The following is a 25,717-nucleotide window of genomic DNA, read 5'->3' as shown; positions in this document are numbered from 1 at the left end:
AAACAAGATTTATGACTGGACATGGCGATTTCGCCGACTATAATAATAGATTCAGACACGGTAGTGACGGCAACTGCGAGTTCTGCCGCTACAGGGAAACACCCACACACATACTGTACGAATGCATGTGATATGAACAATTGAGAAATGAAGTATGGATGATTGGCATTAAGGAAGGTTACACATGGCCAATAAGTAAAAGTAGCCTCATAAGAAATGCCAGTTTATATAAATACTTTAGTGAATTTATTAGGAACTGCTATAAAAATAGAATATAATGATTAAATATATTGTTTAGTGTAATTGTACTAATGTACTGTACTTAAATTTTATAATGCAAAAACGGAAAATTAATTAAGATTGTCGGGAAAACTTTGTGCTGCGGTAATGAGCGCGATTTATAACGATAAAATTCCTCGCAAAGCAAACGCGAAGCGGGAGACAAGAAAATGGAACGCCTGAATTCTGGTTACACAAGAAGTGCTTCGGGTAGAGAGAAGCTCCGACAGATGGAAAAAAAAGTAGCAGTCTACCTCTCTCAGCGGCAAGTGATGGTTTAAATAATTGTTGTATTATATTTATTTAAAAATAACATTTCTGTATTTATTAATCCAATGAATTAACAGTTTTGCTTATTATTCCCAACGTTATGTATTTACTATTTTTCTTACCATGTAATTGTTTTGGGGTTGGTCTTTAGCACACAGCGTATTAATGGTCTTAAAATATTGCCAAAATGTCGTTGTCTTTCGCCGAAGTGAAAGGACTCGTCGCCGATTAATTAAATTCGACTCTCGCCATCGGCATTGAAATTATACTTTCGGAGCAACGGTGGTCCGACTTTTCCGGGCCATTTGTAATAAAATCGATCTAAGATAAAAATGTGCGAAGTGTATGTGATTTTTTTTATTTCAATTTAATTTAATTTAAAACAACAATTTACGCAACTTTGGAGAATATCTTTAAAATAACCTTCTATTTTTTATATGTAGCGACGTACTTTTTAATGGGCAGACTTCCAAGCGGTTGCCAAACAATTTTCTAATCTTAGTTGTGCTTTGACGTACGGTATTGCGTTAAGTTCTGGCTTATTTAATACCATGAGCATGCGCGCGTCAATATTTTCGAGAAGTAATAGAGTTTTCAATTCTGTGAAAATTAAATTCATTCTATGAAACCTCTTTCACATTCGGTTGCGCTCATTGGCGATGTTTCAACATCCGTTTTTAGCTTTCGTACCATCTCACCATATAAAATCTATCGTCGGCCGGATGATCGAACGGTTAAGGTATTGGCCTACGGCTCTGGGGAACCCGAGATCGGATGATCCGGTAGGCCTACAAACCCCAAGAAGTTTTCGGGAGATGATTCTCCCGACTACGTCAGGGTCCGTCTTTCACCGTAAGGCCATTTCACTGTGGGCGTGATAAAAGGCCCTCTTAGTATCCACAATACGGAGTGTTCATCAGTGGCCGAGCAGAAGAAAACCAACGAACACTGGTAATTGGTTCGCGCCTCATCAGTGGATTGGCCACGTGGTTTTCCACATTTTCTTCAAGTTACACCTAGATAGTAGCCAGGTGGTGGCCGAAATTTTGGTCTGTAAAACTTCGGCCACAATCTCGCTAGTGTCTACTATCCACAGAAATTCCTCGGGGTAGGCATTCCCTCTCGGCAGATCGCCCACGTATCGGAGTTGCCGTAACCAAATAAATAAATAAACCGAAACCCACAGAATAATAATAATCATATCACCATATACTTTGATGAAGATGGACAATCAGAAGAATCTAAGAATATATTTCGGTTGTTTTATGTTACAATTAGAGATTTATTTTGTAATATTCCTTCCTAACATCGAGAGTGTGACGGCCGGATGGCCGAGCCGTCAAGGTGGCAGCCTATCAAGGTGGAAACCCGGGAGTAAGTCCGGACGGGCAGAAAAATCCCCAGAAATTTTTCGGGGGTGGTCCGTCGGAATATGTCGGGTCCCGTCCCTCTCCACCCGGCCGTCCCATTGTGAGCCTAGCCGAACCCATAATGGGCTTGCTAAAAGTGGTACTCTTAGTGCCCACACGACGGAAAAAGTAAAAAAAAATATCGAAAGTGTTCTTTAACAGCAAATAAATTGTGCTAAGACCATTTAAGTCTATAAAGATTTTCAGAGAAGAGTGAAGAAGGAAGTGGTATGTGTTGTGCGAGATTTGGATTTATTGTAGCAATTTTTAACTAAGCCCATCAAAGCAGATTTTGTCATTGATTTTTCTTTCTTTTGTTATTCACGATTTCAGTATTAATTCTCAGTAGTTTAATGCTGAAATTATTTCTTCGAAAGTAATTCTTTTCGGTTTAAACATTCTAGTTCAACGCTCGAATTACCGAGCGGCTAAGGTAAAGCATACAGCTCTAGGGATCCGTGATCGCATCTTAACGTGTCGAAAAACTTCAGGAATATTTCTGATGGTGGTCCATCCGGATATGTCGGCTCCGTTCCTCATCACTCACCTTTCTTCATTGTGAGTCTGGACGAACTTGTGATAGACACGGGACAGAAAACTCCTTAGTGCCCGCAAAGCGGAAAAGACAAATAAAAAAAGAAATAATCTCAGCCATCCGGCCGCTAGGCGAACGGGGTATAAGGCTATAGTCTAGTAGTGTTACAGAGTATACTACAGTACGTATATTTTAATATATATTTTTAAAAGAAACAAAACCACTGAGATATGTTACGTATGTTTAACAAGGTTCGAAAAACTTTGAAAATGTTAACAACGGGTTCGGCCGAACCTGCGCGAACCCGCTGAATATCACCATGATAGAAAGTGAACTATTAACAAGTTGTCGGTTGAGGAAATTATTAAAGATTTTGCGCGCAAAAGTGTGGAAAAATCTTCATAAAATAAATTGTTAAGCAAAAATTTAATGTTTTATTTTAATTCTCTTAATTTATATTTTCTCAATTTTTAATTTCGTAGGTCCAAGACACCGTGCCTAATAGATAAAACAGCACCGGAAAAAGCGTCGGCCTTTATCATTTCGGGGGATTACCGATCCGGGATTTCATAGGCCGCCGGTGCCGGATACGTCGGGCTCCATCATCCGGATGTCCCACTGTAGGCCAGGAGATATGAACGACGAGTTTTATTAAAATGCCTGCGTAATGCCTACGGGGCGAAAAATTTAAGACTAAAAAAGTTTTTAATTAAGCATCATTCATTGTTCGAAATTTTAAAGAATATTTCGTTCCTGTTAATTCGATCGATTTCCAGACATAGGCAAACGGATACGCCTACGGGCCGACATACGATCCAATTTACCACAGAGTAGGCTAAGTCGAATCGCGAGGCGGAACCTTCTTTCCATTACTTTCGAAAAATTACGAAAATCCGAAAGGAATTCGAACACGACGTGGAGTCATCGCGGTCATCTCTTCGACGAAGTTCCGACGTGGAATCTGTGGCGATTCTCAAATTATATAAGAAAAAGTTCGATTAAATGAATTTATAGCAAAATACATAAAAGAATACCCTATAATACCGAAAAGAATTTACGAGAGCGTAAACGTAGTTTCAGTTTCGGTTTCGATTTGTATAATTTAGGACGACTTCGCACTCGACTGTACTTTTTATTTCCGTTACCTTAAATTTTGTGTCGAGAAAAAATTATTTAAATCTCGTGGGAAATAAACCGTATTTCAAAACTGTTTTATAGTAGACTCCGAATAAGTCGAACTTCCTTAACTCGAATTTTATTTTCGTCCCGACTTCTCTCTCGCAGACTCTACTCGTGGGTCGCTTCTATGAGGGAAAGCAGCTTGAAAATTTAAATTCCGGGGGCTATTTCCCGTCTAATTTCCTGCCCTTCCTTTCGTTTTAGTCGTCCAGGAGACGGACGAGTCTAAGATGGGCAGTTATATTAGAGTCTAGGTATATTTATTTGCGCGGCGATAGACGTATCTCGTTAAAACCATAGCTTGCGTAACTGGAAAATTTTTCCGTCCTTTCCGCTCTGAATGGTAGAAATTATTCGAAACCGAAACAAAAACGTCACTTATATCCCGGGAAATCCCACGGTTTCCCGGGGAATTTTCCTTCCAGTATATAAAGCGGCAGGTGGCGCTATTTTCGACCTCGAAAACGTCGGACCGACAGGAAGTAAACAGAGTCGGTCGGTGGCCAGCGGCATCGACAGAAAAGTAAGTTAAACGGTTTCTGGAAAAGGATTTCGAAAGGTGGCGAGCGGATGGAATCGGGCTTCTCGTCCTTTTCGACGTCCTTGGCCGCCGGTCTCTGTTTCCGGGCGGAGAGCGGTCCGTTGGACGAATCTCCGTCCCGGCTTCGACGAACCGTTCCATCGCTCGACGCAACCGCGTTCTAGATTTTCCAGTTCGGTTACGGTTATCGAACGACCTCGGGCTAACCTTTACCTCGCTCTTTAACCATTCCCAAAGACTCTAAACGTCCCGATGCTTTCCGTCTGTACGTGTTCTTCGCTCTCCGTTTCCGCCTCCGCCTCGTTGGCGGAAAATCTTTCGTCGACCCAACCTATTTGCTCCGCATTCGTTCGGGAATTGCCCCGAACAGTTTACGTAGACGAGGGAATCGACCCGGATTTTAAAGAACGTCCTCTAACGGGTCGCGAGAAAAGATTTTATTTTCCACCGTTTCCGTTTGTATTCTCCCGCCGTTCCCGATTCGGACTGGTCCGTTTCTCCGCCGTCGCCGCGCTCTTGGAAGAGGAAGCCCTCCTCCGTTCCGTCGAGGACTCGGGACGGGATCCATCCTTTGGACTCCAGAGGAGCGGAGAGCTGGCCGCCTCCGCTCCTCCGGATCGTGCTGTGGTCGCGGGCCGGCCGTTGACGGCCCATTACGGTTGTCGGAGAGAGCGCAGATCTTTCGAATGGCTTAAATAAAAAGAAATAAAGTGGCAGATTTTGACAAACTTTAAATGTTTTAGAACCGTCTAAGGCTATTTTAATGCTTGAATACGAAGTGTTATTCGACAAATACCGGTGGAACGGGGAAAGATTTTTTTCTCGGCCGGGCCTTTTTGGTGCTCCGTGCGGTGACGGTTGTCTCTATGCCGGTGAAATGTCGAAAACAACTGTGACTTTCGAAATGATTTTTGGCCGGATGTGGTGCGACCCTTCGAAATTTCCTTCCCGTAGTGCTGAATAATTTGCAAAAGCTAATGCAAATTATTAAAGTAAAAAATTGAAGTGTAATCTAAAACTGTTTTCTCTTTTTAAAAGATACTTTGTATATAATACCAATATTTAAGGAAAAAAGCTACAATAATTCTACTTTTAGAATTAGCGTATTGTTTGCATGTAAGTAGGCTACAAAAAGAAATGGCTTATTCTAATAATATAAAAATTCTTTCTGGCAAATAGTCTTTTGGATTTCGAATAAGTTCTTGGTCCGGAGGATACGTTTTTATTGGAGCCGGTGAACGGACTCTCTGGAACGTCGGTCTGTCGAACGAAAGGAGAAGAATTGTCTTTGTTCTGATAGATGTGGCGTAATAAATGATTCTACCGATTATTAAAGAAGGAAGAGTTATCTTGACGAACTCGCATTCGAGGAAGTTCGTCTTCGATCTGGATAGTCGAATGCTTTGGGCCCAAAAATGTTTGATTATATATGTAATTCCTTTATACGATTGGTTTTGTACCTTTTGTTTTTCTAATGTTAAAATTTTTTTTGAAATATCAAAACAGATAGTGAATGGTATAAAAATTTAATTAAAATAAGTTCTGCAGAACTTTACACTATAGTAATTTATTACAGTTATAACAGTTAATACAACAATATTGTATTAACTGTTATAAAATAATCATTAACTTGATATTTTTGTAAAAGAATCATTCATTTGTCATTTTGGATAAACAACTATTTAAAATTTCATTCCTTAAAAATACATTTTGTAATGTTATATGATTTTACTTCTTTTAAAAGATGTCACTCGTCATAAATTATTATACGGATATATTTTAATCTTATATATATACTGTACGCCGATTTATTGACAACTTGATATTTTTGTATGAATATTACATTTATATTTCAAAATAGTGAGATTTTATATTCTAGTGTTCCACAATCGGTATGCCGCGGCACACTGGTGTGCCGTCACATGGTAAAGGATGTGACGTGAACTTTTACATATTCTGTTAATTTCAAGTTTTATTTATATATTTTTATCACAGTTGTTGTGTTTCTTATGCTTGTATTTCATTCTCTGCCGCAGCATTGATAAAACAAGATAATGTTTGTTTATTCTTTATTACAATCCATGCATTTTTATGTATTCTAAGAAATTATATGTAAAATAAATTTGCTCACAGGTGTTGATTCTGTTTAATAACAACAATAATAAGTTAGTAACATTACATAATTCTATTAATAGTATCATATCATATGTGATTGAGGGGAATAACATTTTGGTGTGCTGTGTTGAGTCATGGGTGTGCCACAAGTAGAAAAAGGTTGCATATCACTGTTATATTCAATGGAGTAACGATGGTGAATCGATAGCGAAATGTGAAATATTTAGTCTGTAAAAATACTTTAAATTTCCGTATTCCTTAGATTGAAAAGGTTATTTTTGACAATGAATTAAGTTTATAATGAATTACTTGTTGTGCCAAAAATGTTTGGAACAGAAAATAAATTTGTAACATCATGGCCATTCTATATTTATCTTTTATGTATATATAAGTTGTTTTAAAATAGATTATTAATTTATATTTACTTTAAAAAAGCCTTTGGACTTATAAATTAGAGAATAGTATTGTAATTTTTCATAAATTTGATGCAGTTATTAATGAAATTTTTTATATTTTAAATATAGACTATTCTAAAACTAATTTTGCATTTTAGTGAGATCTGCATACATTTGAGATTATCTTGCAATTTATAAACTAAATGTGATAACTGGAAATGTTAGTTTGACATGTTTACATTTGAAGTTGTTATAGAACTTTTGCTTCTGCAATATTCTTTTTGAAATATTTACAAAATGTTTGTGATGTATAGAAGAAAAATGCACCATCTCTTGGCATTATGCTTATTTATTTATGAGTAGAAAAACAAATGTAAGTACTTTGATTTATCGTTGTCTTTGAGTAAAAATTCTATTTACAACACAGAATAACTGTTCAAACTGAAAACTGTAAACTCATTTTCAAATGGACTTATCTATAAAGTGCCTGCAATAAGTAGCTAATTTACATTAAGTGTCAGCTGATATATTTTTAACTAAACCCTAATATATTTTTACTTAATAGTTGTTGTATATGATTCCAAATTTTAGATTTGCAACTGCATTATGTATAATTACGCGCATTTGAAAATTTTTTTATTGTTTTTTAGTCTGCATATGGTTATTCTGTGTTCTAAATAGAATTTTGCCCAAAGAAGGTGTCAATAAATTTATCGAAAGTATTTGTATTTGTTTTTTTCTACTTGTTAATAAGTTAATGTAATGCCGAGAGATGGTGCATTTTTTTCTCTGTATTTAGACATTGTGTCGGGTGCACCAAAAAATCTTTAATATTTATGACTGATCACTCTACAAAAAATAGCATATGCACGTTTTTCTACAGCTTTTTTACAATGAGAATATTTTCATCTTTGTTAATGTATTATAAGTTAAGTGTGTTTCAGGTCTGGTAAGGACAGGTATGGTTTTTGTTTTAGTTGTGTATTTTGTTAGCCAAAGCCAACCAGGCCAAAAATGTTCCTGAAATAAATTTTTATTTTTATTTTCTTAAACAGGCAAATAAATAACGTACTTTTGCGTATCATCATAATTTCAAATTTTTATAATTCTAGTCATTGATTGATGGAATTGTAAAAGTTTTGTAAAATTTAGAAATTTTAAATTACTATTCATTTAAACATTTACAGAATTAATAATGTGAAGCACTGCAAAACAAGGAAAGAGGATAGTGGTAATAACCATTAAATAATATAGGTCACATATGATGTAGTAGGTCAACATAACTAGGAAGAACACTACTCAAATTTTTAACTACTCTTGAATAGCATTTTTAGATTGTTTTGTGAAAGGTTTAACTAAATATTTTGAAGTTTTTATATGAACAGTGAAGGGTTGTGTATAAAAACTAAATTTTTTTATTTAGTCTTGCTTTTTTATATATAGCAGTTCTAGATTTAAGGACATTGATTACAAGTTCTGACAAGGTAACAGTCCTTAGTTATCAGATCATTTACTAGTTGAATGACTTTTTTTTAACTCTATTAACTGTTGTACTTTTTAAATTAATGAATAAAATTGTTTATTTTAAAAAAATAATTTATATGTATATCAGTAATTAATATTTGGTTTAAAATTACTTGAATTCATTGAAGCAGTAGACAAAAAATTACAGTAGACAATCCTGTTATGACTTACTTTATGGTCAATTTAGTAATGTTATGATGTCTCTTAGGGAGCAATATTTGGCAAATTATTTATAAAATCTAAGAACTATTAATAAAGATACACTTTAAGAGATGGACACTTCCTCTTTTGGATAAAATGGAGAGAGATTGTTATTACAATAAATAAATAATCATTCACTCACCTATTAAACTTTAGTTGTAATGTTTTGGTACTTTAATTTAAAAATATTTTAAATTTATTGATGGTATTGATTATTGTTTAATCATTAATTGTTTTTAATGATTATTAACAAAATCAGAAGGCTAATGGAAATTCTTATATAATAGAATTATATAAAAATTGGATAATAATTGAAATTAAAATGAAAATGATTGTTCATTTTTATAAATTTTCTTGGAATAATTCAAAATAATTGAACCCAGAGCATATGCTCAAAAATTTTATAAATTAAAAGTATTATTTGTTGGATTCGACTTCTTAATTACAAATTTTAATTTAATTTAAATCTGCAATATTGGTTTTTAATATTTGATTTTATTACATATATAAAGTTAGAGAATTATTATTATAAATTCTGTTGCAGTCATGATCGATTATTCTTTGTTATTCATTTACAAATTTTATGTAGAATTTATAAATGAATAGTAAAATAAATTTATAATAAAATAAAATCCAGGGAAGCATTTCTCTGTAGTAGATTTATGCATTCAGTTAAGTGTTTTCAAGTTTTTGGACAATACTGCTTTTTAATTATGAACTTGCACCTCTGGAGCAATGGCTGTTCCCAAAGGTGTGTGCAGCACAAGACTACAATCTATTGTATTTTTGTGTATACCTCATAATAAATTGCTAGGATGAAAAATAAACCTTTATGAAACTCACTCCATCATATATCCTGTGCTGCACCTATGGGAACAGCCATTGCTCCAGAGATTCAAGTTTGTAATTAAAAAGCAAATACTTCACAAAACTGGATGATAAAACAAATATCTAACCACAGTACCTTTATCTAGTCAGCAACTTTATTTTTATATAAAACAAATGCTTACCCAGGGAAGATCTTAGGAGAAGATCAAAAATGTTTGTTTTATAGAGAAATAAAGTTGCTGGACCCGATAAAGGTACTGTGGTTATATATTTGTTTGTAATTAAAATTTAAAATTAGTGTATGACCTGCCTCATTGCATAACTTGCACATTTCATTTCAAATTATTTTAAAACACTTATAACTTGCAGGTTATATGTATTTAAAAACAATTTATCAAATTATTTATTAATACAAAAACATGATATGTATATATAGGTATATATTCATATCTTCTGTATGAAATATCTAAAAATGATGTCTTTTGCCAAGGTCTTACTAATCATGCATGTTTTGTCCTAGTTCAGGCCTCAATATACTGTACTGTCTATACCAGGGGTCGCCAAACTTTTCTGATCGTCAACCCCTACAACTTTTCGAAACTTGCATCGACCCCCCACCAAAAAGTTTGTGTTACATGCAAAAAAAGTTCTTAGTATTTTAATATATATCTTTTAATTTTACATTTATTGTATATATGTTAATAATAATTTTTGTAACTGACAATCAATGAGACAGATAAGCTTGATGATCCTTAGCAATATTCGGTTCAAAATTTGTAAGTTTTAGTCTTTTCATCAACTCCCCCCAATAATGTTATATCGACCACTTTGGCTACTCCTGGTCTACACCTAGCTACCTCTTTCATTGATTACAATATCCATACAAAAGTCTCATAGGCCTATTTTATTTTTAGAATAAATTATTCTGATTTCGCTAACATGATAATTTATAACTTAAAACTCATTTGAGATTGAATGTTCATCATATTATACAGTATATCATTTTTAAACATTATATTATGCAATGATGTTTTAAAATGATTGTTGTGTAAAAATGCATATATACATAGATTTTTTCTTTTTTTACAGTAGAAACATCAGTATGCTTTCTCATATATTTTATTCTCATGGCCACATGTGTGCTTCACATCCTTGGGAAGTCATACTTGCTTTTATAACTGTTACAATTAGTATGTTATTTATGGATGGTGCTGTATTTAATCATCATAAAATGGACTGGAACTGCAAAGCATCTATGATGCAGGTAACTTTGGTTTAGTCTATACATTTTATGTATGCATGAGATGTTTAGTATAGGGTTAATTTTTAGATAAAATTTAATTATACTTTATAGAAATATTAATGATTTTGATAGTTTTTTATAGATTTCAATAATTTTCTTATTCATTGTTTTTTTGTGTGTGTTATCAAGTATTATTGTATGTTTACTAAATAAGAAATTCATTTTATTAAAAAAACATTATATTCTTTTAATAAATAGTAAAATTGTTTTATTTATTTGTTAAAACTGTGTCTTTTTGTTTTGTTTGGTTCAATGTCACAACTTGGTGAATTTATTGATACTTGGCAAATATTTTTTATCATCAACTTTTAATCCATATAGATACACGTTTCGGGCTTTTGTCCCTGCAGAAGGTGCCTGACAGATGTACACAAGATACAACCTATCTATGTAACAGACTGAAGAGGGGCGAAAGCTCGAAATGTGTATCTATATATAGGATTAAAAGTTGATGATGAAAATATTTGTTAAGTGTCAATAAATTCACCAAGTCATGACATTGAACCAAACAAAACAAAATAGTAAAATTGTTTTTTTGTCCTCAAGGAATTTGTAACTTGTTACTAAATTGGCATAAAAATCCAAGCTAGAAGTTTAATTTTATGTATTTTTTTAAAAATTCATATAAACATTCTAAGATTTTTTTGGAATAACTTTTTTATATATAGAGATTAACTGAATTTTATAGATAAATATATATGGTGGTTTTCAAAAAAAGCATTAAAATGCTAAAAATGCATTTTCCAATAAAGTATTTAGTAATTGATTGAAAAGCAAATAGTTCACAAAACTGGACTTCATAAATAAATAAATAATCACAGTATGTATCTTTATCTAGTCCAGCTTCTTTATTTTTCTATATTCTTATTTCTTGTGATTAAATTATATACAGTCGACCCCCCCCATAACGCTTGTTCCTATAACGACAATTCCTATAATGTAGCGAAAAAATTGTAGCAACATTCGTATAAAGTACCTCCTATAACATCGTTTCGCGACAAGATTGATAGAATCTGGACCAATAGTAGATGAGCAGCCGAACTACTTTCCTCCGCCCTGCGCCACGCTACGGAGCGGCTAAATTGAGTTTGCTATCGTCTGTACAAAATTATATATAAATTAGGTACTGTACATATAATTATATATTAATTATATATAAATTAGGTACTGTATATATAATTATATATTAACTTAATTTATTGTAACTTTATTATAATTATATATATGCTTTCTGCCGCCTGGCAACACGCTACGGAGATTTTAGGCTAGTAAGTTGAGTTTATTATCGTCTGTACAGTATGTAAATTAGGTACCGTAAGTCTAATACAGCACTAATTTTATACATTTCTTGTGAAAGAAACACTTCTTATTCAACGGCCATAAAAACAATTTATTTTAATGATGTCTCCAAAGATCAAGTTATTTTTCTGCAAAAAATTCGTTATCAGAAATCGCGGCCGTCGTTTCGTGTGCTGTTCCGCGACGAAAACAAGCTTTGAGCAACGGCGTAGTCGAACGGTGCACACTCGGTAAGTAATCCTATAATTTTTTGTTTATAGCATAGTTTATACGGATTATTCCCAAAAAATTATACGTGTTTTGGAAATGTTGAGTGGAATTAGTCCAGAATCGGTTAATTTTATAGAAGAAAATTTTTCGAACATCCTTAGTCCGTAAACTTCCACCTATCGGGCTGCGATTGGCTCATGTATTTAATCATTCCTACAACGTAAAATTAAGTGGAACGTATCTAAGCGTTATTGGGGGTTCTACTGTATACGTATTCTTTTCTTTATATAAGATTTTTGTATTAGTTTCATCTATGTTACAGTTGTTTAATAGGCAATGCTCATGAAAAACTGAATTTAATCTGTGATATTTCATATCAGCAATGTGTTGTTTTAATTTTATGTTTAATTTTCGTTTGGTTTCACCTGTATAAATATTAGTATCTTTACAAGTACATGGGATTTCATATACTACGTTCTTGGTTTCTTCTTTAGTCTCATTANTTTCTGCGAGAACTTTGTTGAATTTTGGAGACATCATTAATATAAATAATTTTTATGGCCGTTGAATAAGAAATCTTTCTTTCTTTCACAAGAAATGTATAAAATTAGTGCTGTATTAGACTTACGGTACCTAATTTACATACTGTACAGACGATAGTAAACTCAAGTTACTCGCCTAAACTCTCCGTAGTGTGGCGCTGGATGGCGGAAAGTATATATATAATTATAATAAAGTTAAAATAAATTAATATATAATTATATATACAGTAACTAATTTATATATAATTAACCAGTTCTGTATCACTTTTTGCAGAACCTTTGCATACAAACTGCATTAATTACAACCTGGTCTTGTTTTTTATGCTTATGCTAGGTTCAGTGAAAAATATATCTGTAAAAATTTTGTGTTTCATATCTATAAACAATGAAAATGTTTGTGTGTGTAACTTATTTATTATGTTCAAGTAAAAGCAATCTTATATACTATTTTTAATGGAATTTAATAAGTCATAACTAGACAGCGGACATCTAGGCCCTTAAGAAAATGGAATAACAAATTTTTCTATGTATGGTCTACAGATCTATGAATTTCAGTGTCAAAGAGCATTTTGAATTCATTATCTGATATCCCCATGAATGGCATGATTTTAATGAAATTTTTTTGGCATGACAAAACTCTCAATTTTTATGGCATGAACAGAAGTTTGTTGGAAACAAACTTCTGTTGTATGGAAACAAACAGAAGTTTGTTGGAAACAAACTTCTGTTCATGCCGTAAAAATTGAGAGTTTTGTTGTGCCTTTTCATTTGTGTTTTATTTTAAATTTTGTTCTTTCTCCTATTTACAAGCCTGAAATCTCAAAGTTTAATGTTTAGAATATTTAAATTGTTACAGGCCTACTGCATGTAGTGACATTCCATTCTAAATTTGTTAGCCTGATGATAACGATTTTGTAACAACATTGAAAGTACTTAAGTTATAAAAAGGATTTTAATGCCATCTGACAATATATATAGTATTATGTCTAACTTGATATGGACTTTGAAAAACCCATGGTTTTTAGAGGCTGGTATAACATTAAGAACATCAGAATTCTGGAGCAATATTTCATTTACATATTAAAAAAGCATTACGAACATCACTAATGCACAGGACTTAAGAAAACTGGATGTTAGATGGACTGGAATACTAGAAATAAGAGATTGGAGGAATGTAGTTAAATGCATGCGGGACAGAATAATATAGGACATAGTTTGATATAAGAAAAATGTTCAAATTTAATACTTTTGACTGAACTGGAAAGTGAAGTTAATAATGTGCATATATGTAGTTTGTTTTAACAACTTGGAATACAAATGTGTAGTTTTAAATATAGTTCGATCATTAAAAATGGTATAAAAGTACAAATTTGGTTTAAACAGTGATTTATATTGTTAGGAAGCTGAAGCTGTCCAAAAACATGACAAAAACATTTTTTTATGATAATGTTAAATAGTTGGTTACTTGAGATTAACATTTAATATAGATAAAATATGAAGCCAGAAACACACAAGATGATATTGGATTTCACAAAGATTATGAAAATTTTATTGAATGTAGTTATTAATTTGTATTGTAGATTTAATATAATTACAGTAGAGCATCGATTATCCAGAACAATTCAGGACTGAGGTTGTTCAGATAACTGATCATGTATGAAAAAATATATTAACCTATCCCATGTTGAAATTTTTCTCCATTGCATGTCGCTTTGTGTTGAATTTTTATCAATGTTAAGCCTAACAAAAATTTTTTTAAAATAATAATTGTGGTTATTGTATCGTTAAAAATTATTTCTTCATTTTGCACAAACGAAATAAATATATTGAAAAATATAAAAACAAAAAAATTATATTTCAGAAGTTAATCTAGTATCAAAAACGTTCCAATTCAGCATGACACATGTCCCGGCACACAGTTTTCAGAAAAACACCACACAAAACAAGCAAAACTCTTTCTTGGGTTTATCTGGAGATGTCGGCTGCTTGGGCTATATTCTCTGATGAGCTGAAGCAAAACACACCACTCACGATGGGGAAAAAAGCCTCGTTTAAATTCTGGCGCGTCCTTAAGTACCCTCTTGATGTGTGTCGTGCTGAATCGGAACGTTTTTAATAATAGATTAACTTCCAAAATGTAATTTTTTTGTTTTATATTTTTCAATATATTTATTTTGTTTGTGTAAGATAAAGAAATAATTTTTAATGATACAATATAGTCGTGCCAGTGTTGCCAGCTAAAACACGCACACCAACAAAAATAATATTGGAGTAGCCCAAGACATAGCCAAATATTGCAGCGCCACAGCACTAGTGGAAATTTGAATTTGCTGACTGGAACACTTTTGGTTACCAATGTTTCGGTTGATCGGCATTCAGATAATCGATGCTCTACTGTATTTGTTGCTTGATCTTCTGTTTTAGTGATCTTATAGTGGCTTAATTTTTTTTAAGTTATAAATATTTTGTGCAGTTATGGAAAAGATCTAACTTGAAGCATTCAAAAAATGAAAAATAATATTAAATAGCTAACAAATATAATATTTAAATTTATTAATATGCTGTATTTAATTTATAATTTTAACTATTTATATTAAATAAAATTAGATATTATAATTAAAATTAAATATAATATTAAATAATAATTAATGTTAATTGCAAAATATTTTTAGGAGGAAAAAGGAATTGAAGTAATATCTTTGACAATTACTCGTTGTATGGCTTTGTTATATATTTATCATCAATTTAGAAATCTTTATAAACTTGGATCCAAATATTTAATAGGTAAATATTTATAGATATATTTTTTTTATTAAAATCTGATTATTTTAAATTTTAGAACAATACATTAATGAGACAAGTGATACCTAACAATTTTATACCATAGAATTTTATTAAAGTTTTATATATTTTTTTTGTTAAACTTGTTTTTAATTAAATCATATTTGGTAGCAATGGATATTCAAAATTTTTATATATTTTTTTAAATGTAGTAATTTAATTCTGAAATTTGTTTTGCAGGTATAGCAGGACTTTTTACTGTCTTTTCCAGTTTTGTCTTCAGCAGTAGTGTTGTAAATTTTTTTCGTGGAAATTTTGCAGAACTGAGGTATATTAATTTCAATATTTTATAATTAGACACTTGAGTGCAAATTTTCAGTTAAGTGAGAGATTCTTTGATTAAATCATCATTTTTGTTTTGTTTGCTTTGAAGATTAATGATTTTTATTCTTCTAGGTTTAGCTTATATGATACAAAAAGCTGAAATTTTTTTTTATAATAAAATGAAAAAAAATGCTTGCTATTTTAGAATTTCAGCAAAGAGAAGCTTTACTGAAAGAATATTCATAATTACTGATTTACAATACAGTAATACCCCGACTTACGCAAACCTGGAGTTATGTGATTTTCAAATCTCATCGAATTTGAGCACCATGCAACTCTCGATTACTCACTCTTTCCACACTATTGTTTGGCTTACATGTTCGGACGTGTCGCGCGGAATCCACATATAGCTACAATTTATTTTGTGTTATTTATTTCTGTGTTTGTTATATCTACGGAGACTCGAGAAACTCTACTATGTCATCCAAACAAAGTAGAACTGATTCTCCTGCATCAGACAAGAAAAGAAAAACTTTATCTTTGGGATGTAAAGTTAAAATTATTAAAGACTTCAATACAAAAATGAAAATTTGTGAATTGGCAAAGAAGTTTGATTTACCGGAATCGACGGTTAGAACAATTATAAAAGATAAAGAAAGAATTCACGAAGCTGTAAAAAATGCTCAATCTTTAAATTCAAGCATCATTCGTAAACGTCACAGTATTATCGCTGAGATGGAAACAATGTTAAAATTATGGTGTGATAATCAAGTAAATGTGAAAAATTGTATAATAATATAATTTGTTATAGGCTACACATGTATTATCTAAGATTTTATTAATCACTTTTTTCTGAATTATATTTTACTTTAGTCTTCAGTCCCAATTAAAAATTATTTGTATGTATTTATATGCGAAATTATACTCTGACTTACGCGAATTTGACTTATGCGGTTATCACTCGGTCCCACCTATCGTGTAAGTTCAGGGTATTACTGTACTCAAATTTTATATTTTTTGTGCATTTGTAGTTTGTTTTTAGTATGTTAACATAATTTGGATTAATAATTAACATAGGTTTTTGTTAGTTGTAGTAAAACATTAAATACGTTCAATAACTGCAAGATCACTTTTAGAATAATAATATTACTTTTTCATATACCATATTTTATGGCATATAAGATGCACTTTCATTTTGGCACAAATTATTTAGGAAAAAGTATTTAATGTATTTAAGTCATCCCGCAAAAGCTGCTTTTGATTGTATTCATTTTGAATATTTTAATAGTAAAAGTCATTTACTGTTAAAATATTCAACATGAATACAATCAAAAGCAGCTTTTAGCTATAACAAAAAACAAATAATTAAACATCACGTACCTTAGAAAAACCTTTAACCAATGCGAAATAAAATAAAATTTAATACTACAAACGTTTTCAGACCCCTCCTGGGTCCTTCAGATAAAAAATCGTTTGAAACGTTATTAAATACGAAAAAACATTCTTTTGGAACGATTTTTAAATATTGAAAGATAGAAAGGAATCACGTGATCACTAGCTCCGAACGTCAAATCTTCTACGTCACGTCGAGAATTATTTAAATGTTTCCCTTTTTTTAAAGATTTTACGAAGATCTTTGTTGTTAAGCATAACAAACATATCACATAAATACAGACTACCCATTTTTTCATTATTATTACAAATAATATTGTTTAATTAAACATATTATAGTTATAATTTTTTCAAAGGTTTGAGTTAGGTAGAGGTACCTGTAGCCTATTGAAAGCCATTTGGGGAATTTATTAGCCTATGAGAGATTGAAATTTCATATATATGGTACGATGGGAATTTTTGATTTCTCCTTTAGTTAACAAAACTTACATTTTATAAGCCATAAAATATGGTATATATTACATATGGAAATTAGGCAGTTGTCTTATGTATTTAAGAATGTGCAATATATCTATGACTGAAAGTGATTTTATGTAGTTTAATTATGAAAACGTATTAAGTTTTTTGTTTCAGTATGTAAGCTTTATTACTGTTTTATTGATAAAGTTTAATACAGTAATTGCTCACTTAACACACATTTGATTAGTGCATTTTTTGAATAACATGTTTCAGAAATTAACAAGTTTCAAATAGCACAGGAAAAAATTTAATTAACACTGTTATTTTTTGAAAGTAGATTTACATGTTCAAGCATGGCATTTGATTTGAATACTTGCATAATGAACAGGGTTGCTATCAGGCTGAGTTTATGACCAAATTTCTCTTAAACTAGTTATAAGGAAAATTAATTGGCTATAAAAAAATTTTATTGCTGTGGCCAAACATGACAGAATTTTGATCATACTTGGTAAAATTATCATATTTTTGTAATTTCATGTTTTTATAGTAATAAATTTTTTCCAATATTTTTATGATAAATTAATATTTTATAATTTACTAGATTAAATAATTAATAATAAAATTAATAATTAGTAACAATTATTAAATTAGCTTAAAAATAGCTTGATACAGTGGTACCTCAGGATACGAAATTAATCCGTTCCGAAACTGAGATTGTATCATGAAAATGTCGTAAGGTGGATCATCTTTTCCCATACGATTACATGTAAAACCAAATAATTCGTTCCAACGCGAAAAACATACTCAAATTAAAGCCAAGTAATACATTTAAAAAAATAACTGTAGTAAGAAAAACAAATGAAAAATGCGAACTAATGTAACGTCGTATGGTGAGTTTTTGTTCGTATCGTGGAGCAAAAATATGTTCGAATTTCATATTGTATCCTGAAAATTTCGTATGCTAGGGCGTTTGTAACCTGAGGTACCACTGTAATTCAACAGATCATTTAGATTTAATTTATTAAATTGGGTTATGAAGGATATTCACATAAAAATTAAGCTCAAGGGTCTAATTCCATATTTTTCTTTATTGTGTAAGGGAATTCCATATTTTTTTAGAAAAACAAATTTTTAAATTTATTAATTTAAATAATAATTCAATTAATAGTAAAGCCAAAAAAAGCATAGCTATAAAAAGCTACTCAGATATTTGATAACATGTGTTATCAAATAAAATTTGTATTTTCACTAGTTACCTGTTCTTACATGACTGAAAAGTTAATAAGAGTTTGAAAGTCTTGGATTAAATAAATGGTATTGGATTTTCTGTTATTTTGATTAGCATCCACTTTTAGTGGGATCATTAATTGTGTTCATGAGGAATTACTGTATATAATTTTACCTATCAAATTTGAATCTCAGTAGATATAGAAAATTAAATAATTTATCAATTAATTTTTTTCTTTATGATTGTTAAAATTGTTTTGTCATATATTTATTACTCTGATAAGGTATTTAAAATACAAACTTAGCAATTCTTAAATAAAATATTTATTTATAGTGAAGCCCTTCCAGTATTTCTACTTTTAATCGATTTTTCAAAAGCTGGTCTTCTGACACAATTTGCACTCAGCTCTGTTTCACAGGTAAAATAATAATCAACATTTTCTCTATGGTTATGAAGTCTGATTATATTTTAATTTATAAGATTCTGTTATTTATTTATAATTACTAAAATTTATTGTTGTCACAGTAATAAACTATCTCCATTGTAATTTTGGAGAAGAAAAAGAACTTTTAAAGCCACATTAACAAATGAAATTAAGATTAATATTATGATGATGATTAAAACTGAATGTCACAACTACAGCTTAACAAAAGCAAATTCAATCATTTTGTTGAATAATAATTGCTAAGATGATAATTTTGTTCATAGAAGTAAGAAATCAATCATGGGTAGATGATCACATCTACTATTCTCTGATTTATAAAATACAATAAATATTTTAATAAACTCAAAAATTTGTCATTTGAACACATTTAAATAGTTTTCCTAGGATGATAAATTTTTAATTTCAAAGATATTTTAAAGTAATAAAGTTGACATTCATATTTAATTTAAAATAGAGTTTAAATATTAAGATGATAATCTTTAATTGTTTAATTGAAAAATGAAAAAGTAACATAAACAAGAATTTATAAAATAAAATAATTGTAATTGGTAAATCAAAATATTTTAAGCAAATACAAAATTTTTTTTCCTTATCAAAACTCCCGTATTTTTTTTATCAGTTTCAATTTCCTTTACATAATTGGTTACCTCTTAAGTAGATATTTCCTAGCCATACTAATTAAGATTTCACTATAGATTGATGATATATTTATATGAAAAAATAATAAAAACACTTTCAAATCACTATAACTTAATTTTTCTGAATGTTATTTGAAAGTATTAATGACCATTCAGTTTCCATTTATATGTTTTTGATTTAATAAAAAATCTATTTAAAAATTTGTTTGTAATTACGAGTTTATTTATATCAAATGCTTCAAATTATTAAAAGTTATTATTAAAAGAAAAGTTTAAAAGTTAAGTTCAGTGAAGCTTTGTGAATCTTTTTGAAGTATAAAACATCATATGTTCAAACTAATGTTTCAAGGCCCATTTTCATGATGTCATCAGAAATCTATATCATGTTTCATTTTTTATTTTGAGATGACAAGAATTAATGTTATACTTTATAAATGCCATCTGTATGTCTGATAATTCAAACACAATTTTAAAATTTCTTGAAAATTTTAATGAATATTCTTATTTGTCTGTTTTCTCTGCATTTATTTTTGCATTGTTTCATTTCTTTTTGTTATTTGGAAATATCCTTTTCTTCCCTACATTTTCTCAACTTCAGGGACTAAAATATAGGGAACAACTACTTGTTTTTTTCCTCTGGATGCTGTATATGGCTTTCTCTCTTGCACAACCCTTTGTTTTTTTCTTCTTATTTTTTGGACATGAGGACTCTTCCTTTTTCTCAATTCACTAGATTTCTTCAATTTGCCAATGCTCATCATCACTTGTAATAATCATGATATAAATGACTATAATCAGAATCTCCAAAAATCTGTTAATAACATCATTATTTCTATTATTGTTTGCTTTTTCATCTATTCATATAGACATTGAAGAATATATTAATCATCAGACAATCATGTTTTTTGTTTCAAATATAAGAGTTGTTATATGTGTACCTAATCGGAAACTAAGGCCAAACAGCTACAGACACTAAGCACAAGTAAAATGTACTCATTTAGTTATATTAGGTTGCCACTAAAACACCAGGAGTTGGTGACAGATGTGTTTCTTTTACAAAAGCACAACAGCCTGTGTAAATGGAAATCTGGAAAGTGGGGTAAAGGAGTACCAAAGGGAAATTAGATGAAGTGAGTAAATTTTACTTGTGGTTAGTATTTTAAGGTTAAAAAAGTGCATCTTAGAATTGCAGAAATACAATAATATGAATGAACATCCAGTTTTTTTTAAAGCAAAATATTGTGATTTTAGCACAAAAATGTTAAGAACTGAATTTTGGAAGAAAGGATTACTTTGCATTAAATCAGCCTCGGTTGTCACAGATTACTTGAAGAATAAATTTGATTTTATTCACAGACATATGTGATTAATGCATTTTTTCTCTAGATTTCTTATTAAATCATAATAATAAATTATAATTAAGTCATATTTACCTTATATATTATATATATAAATAAAAAATAGTATATATATTATTTTTTATTTATTCTTTTATTCTTAAGAAACATAGCATTAAGATTAATTATTTGTTTCATAAATTTATTTATATTCTTAACTAATTCAACCATAACTTAATTTAAGAAGAATATTAGCAAACGAAAGAGACTTGCTAACATGTTCACAAAAATCAGATACGTACTTTATTCTTTCACAGCATTCAATTATTAGGTCATTGCAAATGAAATGGCCATTTTTTAAAATTTAAATTTTTCAGCCTTGTAGTTTAGCTTTGTGAACAGTGTTGTATTGTTTGCAAATGGAAGAGCACACATATAACTTATGAATTTAAAAATGTAATCTCATTTATGTTGTGAGTTCCACATGTTTAAGAGTACTTTTTTCTGACATCATAGGATAAAAAGGAAATTGAATAAATTTCTTTTACAAATATAAGCAGTGACGTAATACAGCTGAAGAAAACCGAAATACCAATAAAACTTTTGGTGAAGGTTCTGTGAGTGAGCACACTACCAGGCATTGGTTTAAAAAATTTCATTCTGGGAATACAAATCTCAAAAATCAGAATTGAAGAACATCATCAAATCAGAATGTCACCTGACCATCTTGGAAATCATGGATAGGTTGCACAAACTGGAAATTATTCATCCATTTCTCGACATCTGATCATGTCTGACATCTGATTTGGGTTGTTACACATGTGAATCAGATTTTTATTAAACTTGTAAAGAGAATATATCAATCTATCAGTAAATCTAAAATATAAATCTAAAGCTTCAGTGAAGATCTTATGGAAAAATGTTCCTTCCCAACTCCGCCTCGTTGAGTTGGTTTCTTGTATATCACGACTCGATGTAGTGAATCAGGTTCATCGGAAAGTACACCTCCACACTCAAATTGAATATATATATAGTTTATTTACAGTTGTACAAGTTATAAACGTAGCATATGTACAGGAAGATCATGCGTGGTGAATTCACGTGCCAGATTGGCGTCTGGAAACTAATACTCTTGGGAGAGACCTCAGTCAGCTTTCGGAGTCGGCTCAACTGCACGGTCGGTCCGGTCTCAGCACTAACCCGTCCCTGAGAAGATTAACAGAGGAGAACACTCTCTCTTTACGCTCAGCGGGCTTCCCAAGTGCCTGAGACTACCGTGTACCAGTCTCTTGCCCTTCTCTGCTTTCCTCTCGTTCGGCCCGCAATTTAAGGGTTTTTGGACGGGGACTTCCGACCAATCACAATCCCTTTTCTTTGCCCGAACAGCTTACACTCGGGTCCGCCGTCACCCGACGAGAGTGAAGCTCACACAAACGTCCGCCACTTGTTTATGTTCGTTCGTTTACAATATGGCAATTGTACTACCGTCTCACTGCAGGTGGGTCCAATTAACAAAGCCGTACCCCCTTTGTCCCCGCTGTGCTAAAAGGTTACTACTTTACAGCTTCTTTTCATTTTGTTTTATGATCTATGGCTTTGCTTTACACAAAAAATACAATAATCATTGCTTATAGAGAAAACAGAACCAAAACTGAACAAAAGTAGTTGATCAGAAATAAAGCAAAAACTAAATATAATTGAAAGTCTATGCTGAAAAAATGATTAAAATGTAAGTTTTATATTACTTTTGTATTTATTTTTTTGCAAATAAAGTAAATATGATGACAACTATGACAAAATAAATAAAATGATGACTGACAAAATAAAACAGAAACTAAAAAGTTCATAACAACAGGAGGATGGTTGTCTGTGGAACCTGAAAAATAATATGTAATAGCAGTAGTCTGTTATGACAAATTAATTTTCTCATAATTTTTTATACTTTTGGCTTGACTGCCATCTGTAATAACACAAAGTCTGTAATATCGTGCTTTCACTGTAGTTAGTTGTAAAGACTTTTTATATAATGTGAAATTTTAAAAATTTATATGAAATTCCAATTGAATATTTAGTTTTTTGTCATTTTTATAACACACTTCTATAGTTAATTATTAGTTTTTCTTCATTAACAATAATTGATATTTTGCATTTCAGGCTGAAGTACAAGAAAATATTGCACAGGGAATGGCAATTCTTGGACCTACAATAACATTAGATACAATTGTAGAAACATTGGTCATTGGTGTTGGAACTTTATCAGGTAAATTATAAAATAAATATTATCAAGTTGCTTTAAGTTTGAGAATAATAATAGAGTTTTTATATTTTATCAAATTTTGCTTGGTCACACACAAATTGTAAGTTTAAAGTTTTGAAATTGAATAGAAAGATAATTAAACTAGCATTATATTTTTTGTTAATAAGTTCGTATTTATAATTTATAATCCTATGAATACACTGACACTTGCGTGATTTTTCTATTACAAAAGAAATACTTGATTTGTTGTTTTAAGTTCCACAAAATTAAAAAACAGTTCTTTCAAAGTGTAAATTATTTTAAGAATTTTCTAAACAATTTTATCTTAAAATCATGACATTTTTTTAAATTCTACAATGACACATACACCTTATGCCTCTGAGAACTAATATTTATTGTTTTACAAATGTTTTCAACCTGATGTATAGTACAGGCCATCATCAGATATTTTGAATTCTCTGGAACGTTTTTTGTATTTGTTCCAGGTTCGAATGATTATGTGAAAGAAATTCAAATTTTTTATAACTGTTTCAAACATCTTGAAATATCAAATATATCAAAAATGTAACAAATAGTATATATATGTTAAATTGAACTATATCATGAAAGAACAACATGATAATATAATATCATGAAAGAAATTGCAGCCTACAAGAATACAAGATTATTATACAAAAGGGCTCCCATGGTTTATAATTTGCTTAGAATGACAAAGATACGATCAAAAAGGAGGAACAATCTGATGTATACAAGATACCATATAAAAATGATCAATTAGGCCTGAACAAAGAATATATAGGTGTCACCACCAGACATTTCATCAAAAGACTTAAAGAGCACATATGCAATGTAAACAAAGGGCACTATACTATGGCACTATCCAGAGTAGCACAGAGGGTTCGGTTGTTGAATGGAATGAGGCTAGGATTGTTAAACTGGTGCATTTACCGTCTTTAGCAATGACTGTAGAAAAGTTTGAAATATATAGATCCAGCCTTACTGGCAAGTGTTTAAACCACAAGATGCCACAGGATTACCATCAGCATGGAAATTTATGATAAAAAAATAACACAGTAAAATATAATACGTAATGTGCACTTGGGCAATATAATCAGTGGTGATATTCAGCGGGTTTGCACAGGTTCGGCTGAACCCGTTGTTAACATTTTCAAAGTTTTTCGAACCCGTTTTAAACACATGTAACATTTCTCAGTGATTTTGTTTCTTTTAAAAAATATATTAAAATATACGTATTATACTCTGTAACACTACTAAACTAGAGCCTTATACCCTGTTCGCCTAGTGCAACCTCCATCGACCGTTTCAATCTCAACTAAAAACGAGGTTCAATCGTGATCGACTCGAGAGAATTCTCGAAACTAGATCCAGTCATAAGAGATCCCACAATCCCACGCGCGCGAGAAAATACAAGATGGCTGCGGAGCACGTGTCGGGCTATCAACAGCGAAGTAAGAAAGATATTGTATTTCGAGAGACGATGACATCTGTCTATTTTTATAATAATACCTAACGATAAAATAAATGATTTAGAAAAGTTTTTCTTGTTTAACTGCTTTCCCTATGACTTTTTCTGATTAAAAAAAGCCAATTTTTATGTTTATAAAATATTTTGAATGAAAAATATTAAAATATGTACAAAATAAACCATTTTGAACACACTTTTTTATTATTTATCAAAAAAAAATATATAGTTCTGGCATAAACAATGTTAAATTTTAACTGACTTAATTTTGCGAACGCATCTTTTTTATTTATATGGATATCTTAAGGTCAGTTTTACAAAAACTTTTAACATATAAGCGTTAAATTAGACACCTATGTCACTAAATTGACGAGCGCTTTCGACGATATACACTTTTGTCTTCTTCAGGTCATTAGAACCTTTTTTGAATACAAAATTTTTAAAGTTTTTGTAATAAACGATTAGCGTGCTGTCCATTATCAAATTAAGGTCAGTTTTTGCGCTAATGTTGCTAATGCACCATTTGAGCGAAAAAAAATTGTTAAGGAAAAATTTTCTGTTAGCGAACCCTTTGTTAAATATTTCGAATATCACCACTGAATATAATTATGTATATTGTGTTAGTATATTTGTATTTTATTTTATTCCATTTATTTTAATTAGTTTAATTTAACATATTTATACTATTTGTTACATTTTTGATATATTTGATATTTCAACAAGATATAAAGAGTGTGTATCAG

General features: G+C 30.7%; 1 protein-coding gene across 1 annotated transcript in view; it reads left to right on the top strand.

Annotated features, from left to right (window-relative positions):
- The first annotated feature begins 4,041 nt into the window (after positions 1-4,041).
- Positions 4,042-25,717, top strand: part of LOC111635389 (3-hydroxy-3-methylglutaryl-coenzyme A reductase-like) — a 35,218-nt gene continuing 13,542 nt past the window's right edge. The window contains exons 1-6 of the mRNA XM_023380343.1: positions 4,042-4,195; positions 10,366-10,540; positions 15,303-15,414; positions 15,652-15,739; positions 19,148-19,232; positions 23,389-23,494. Coding sequence (XP_023236111.1) covers positions 10,379-10,540; positions 15,303-15,414; positions 15,652-15,739; positions 19,148-19,232; positions 23,389-23,494 — 553 coding nt within the window. The 5' untranslated portion in view covers positions 4,042-4,195; positions 10,366-10,378. The remainder of the gene's footprint in view (positions 4,196-10,365; positions 10,541-15,302; positions 15,415-15,651; positions 15,740-19,147; positions 19,233-23,388; positions 23,495-25,717) is intronic.

The sequence above is a fragment of the Centruroides sculpturatus genome, unplaced genomic scaffold (genome assembly GCF_000671375.1).
Source record: "Centruroides sculpturatus isolate CEXI.00-Female unplaced genomic scaffold, Cexi_2.0 scaffold744, whole genome shotgun sequence".
Taxonomy (NCBI): domain Eukaryota; kingdom Metazoa; phylum Arthropoda; class Arachnida; order Scorpiones; family Buthidae; genus Centruroides; species Centruroides sculpturatus.
Note: the sequence above shows the minus strand (reverse complement) of the source record. Positions and strands in the feature narration are given on the sequence as shown.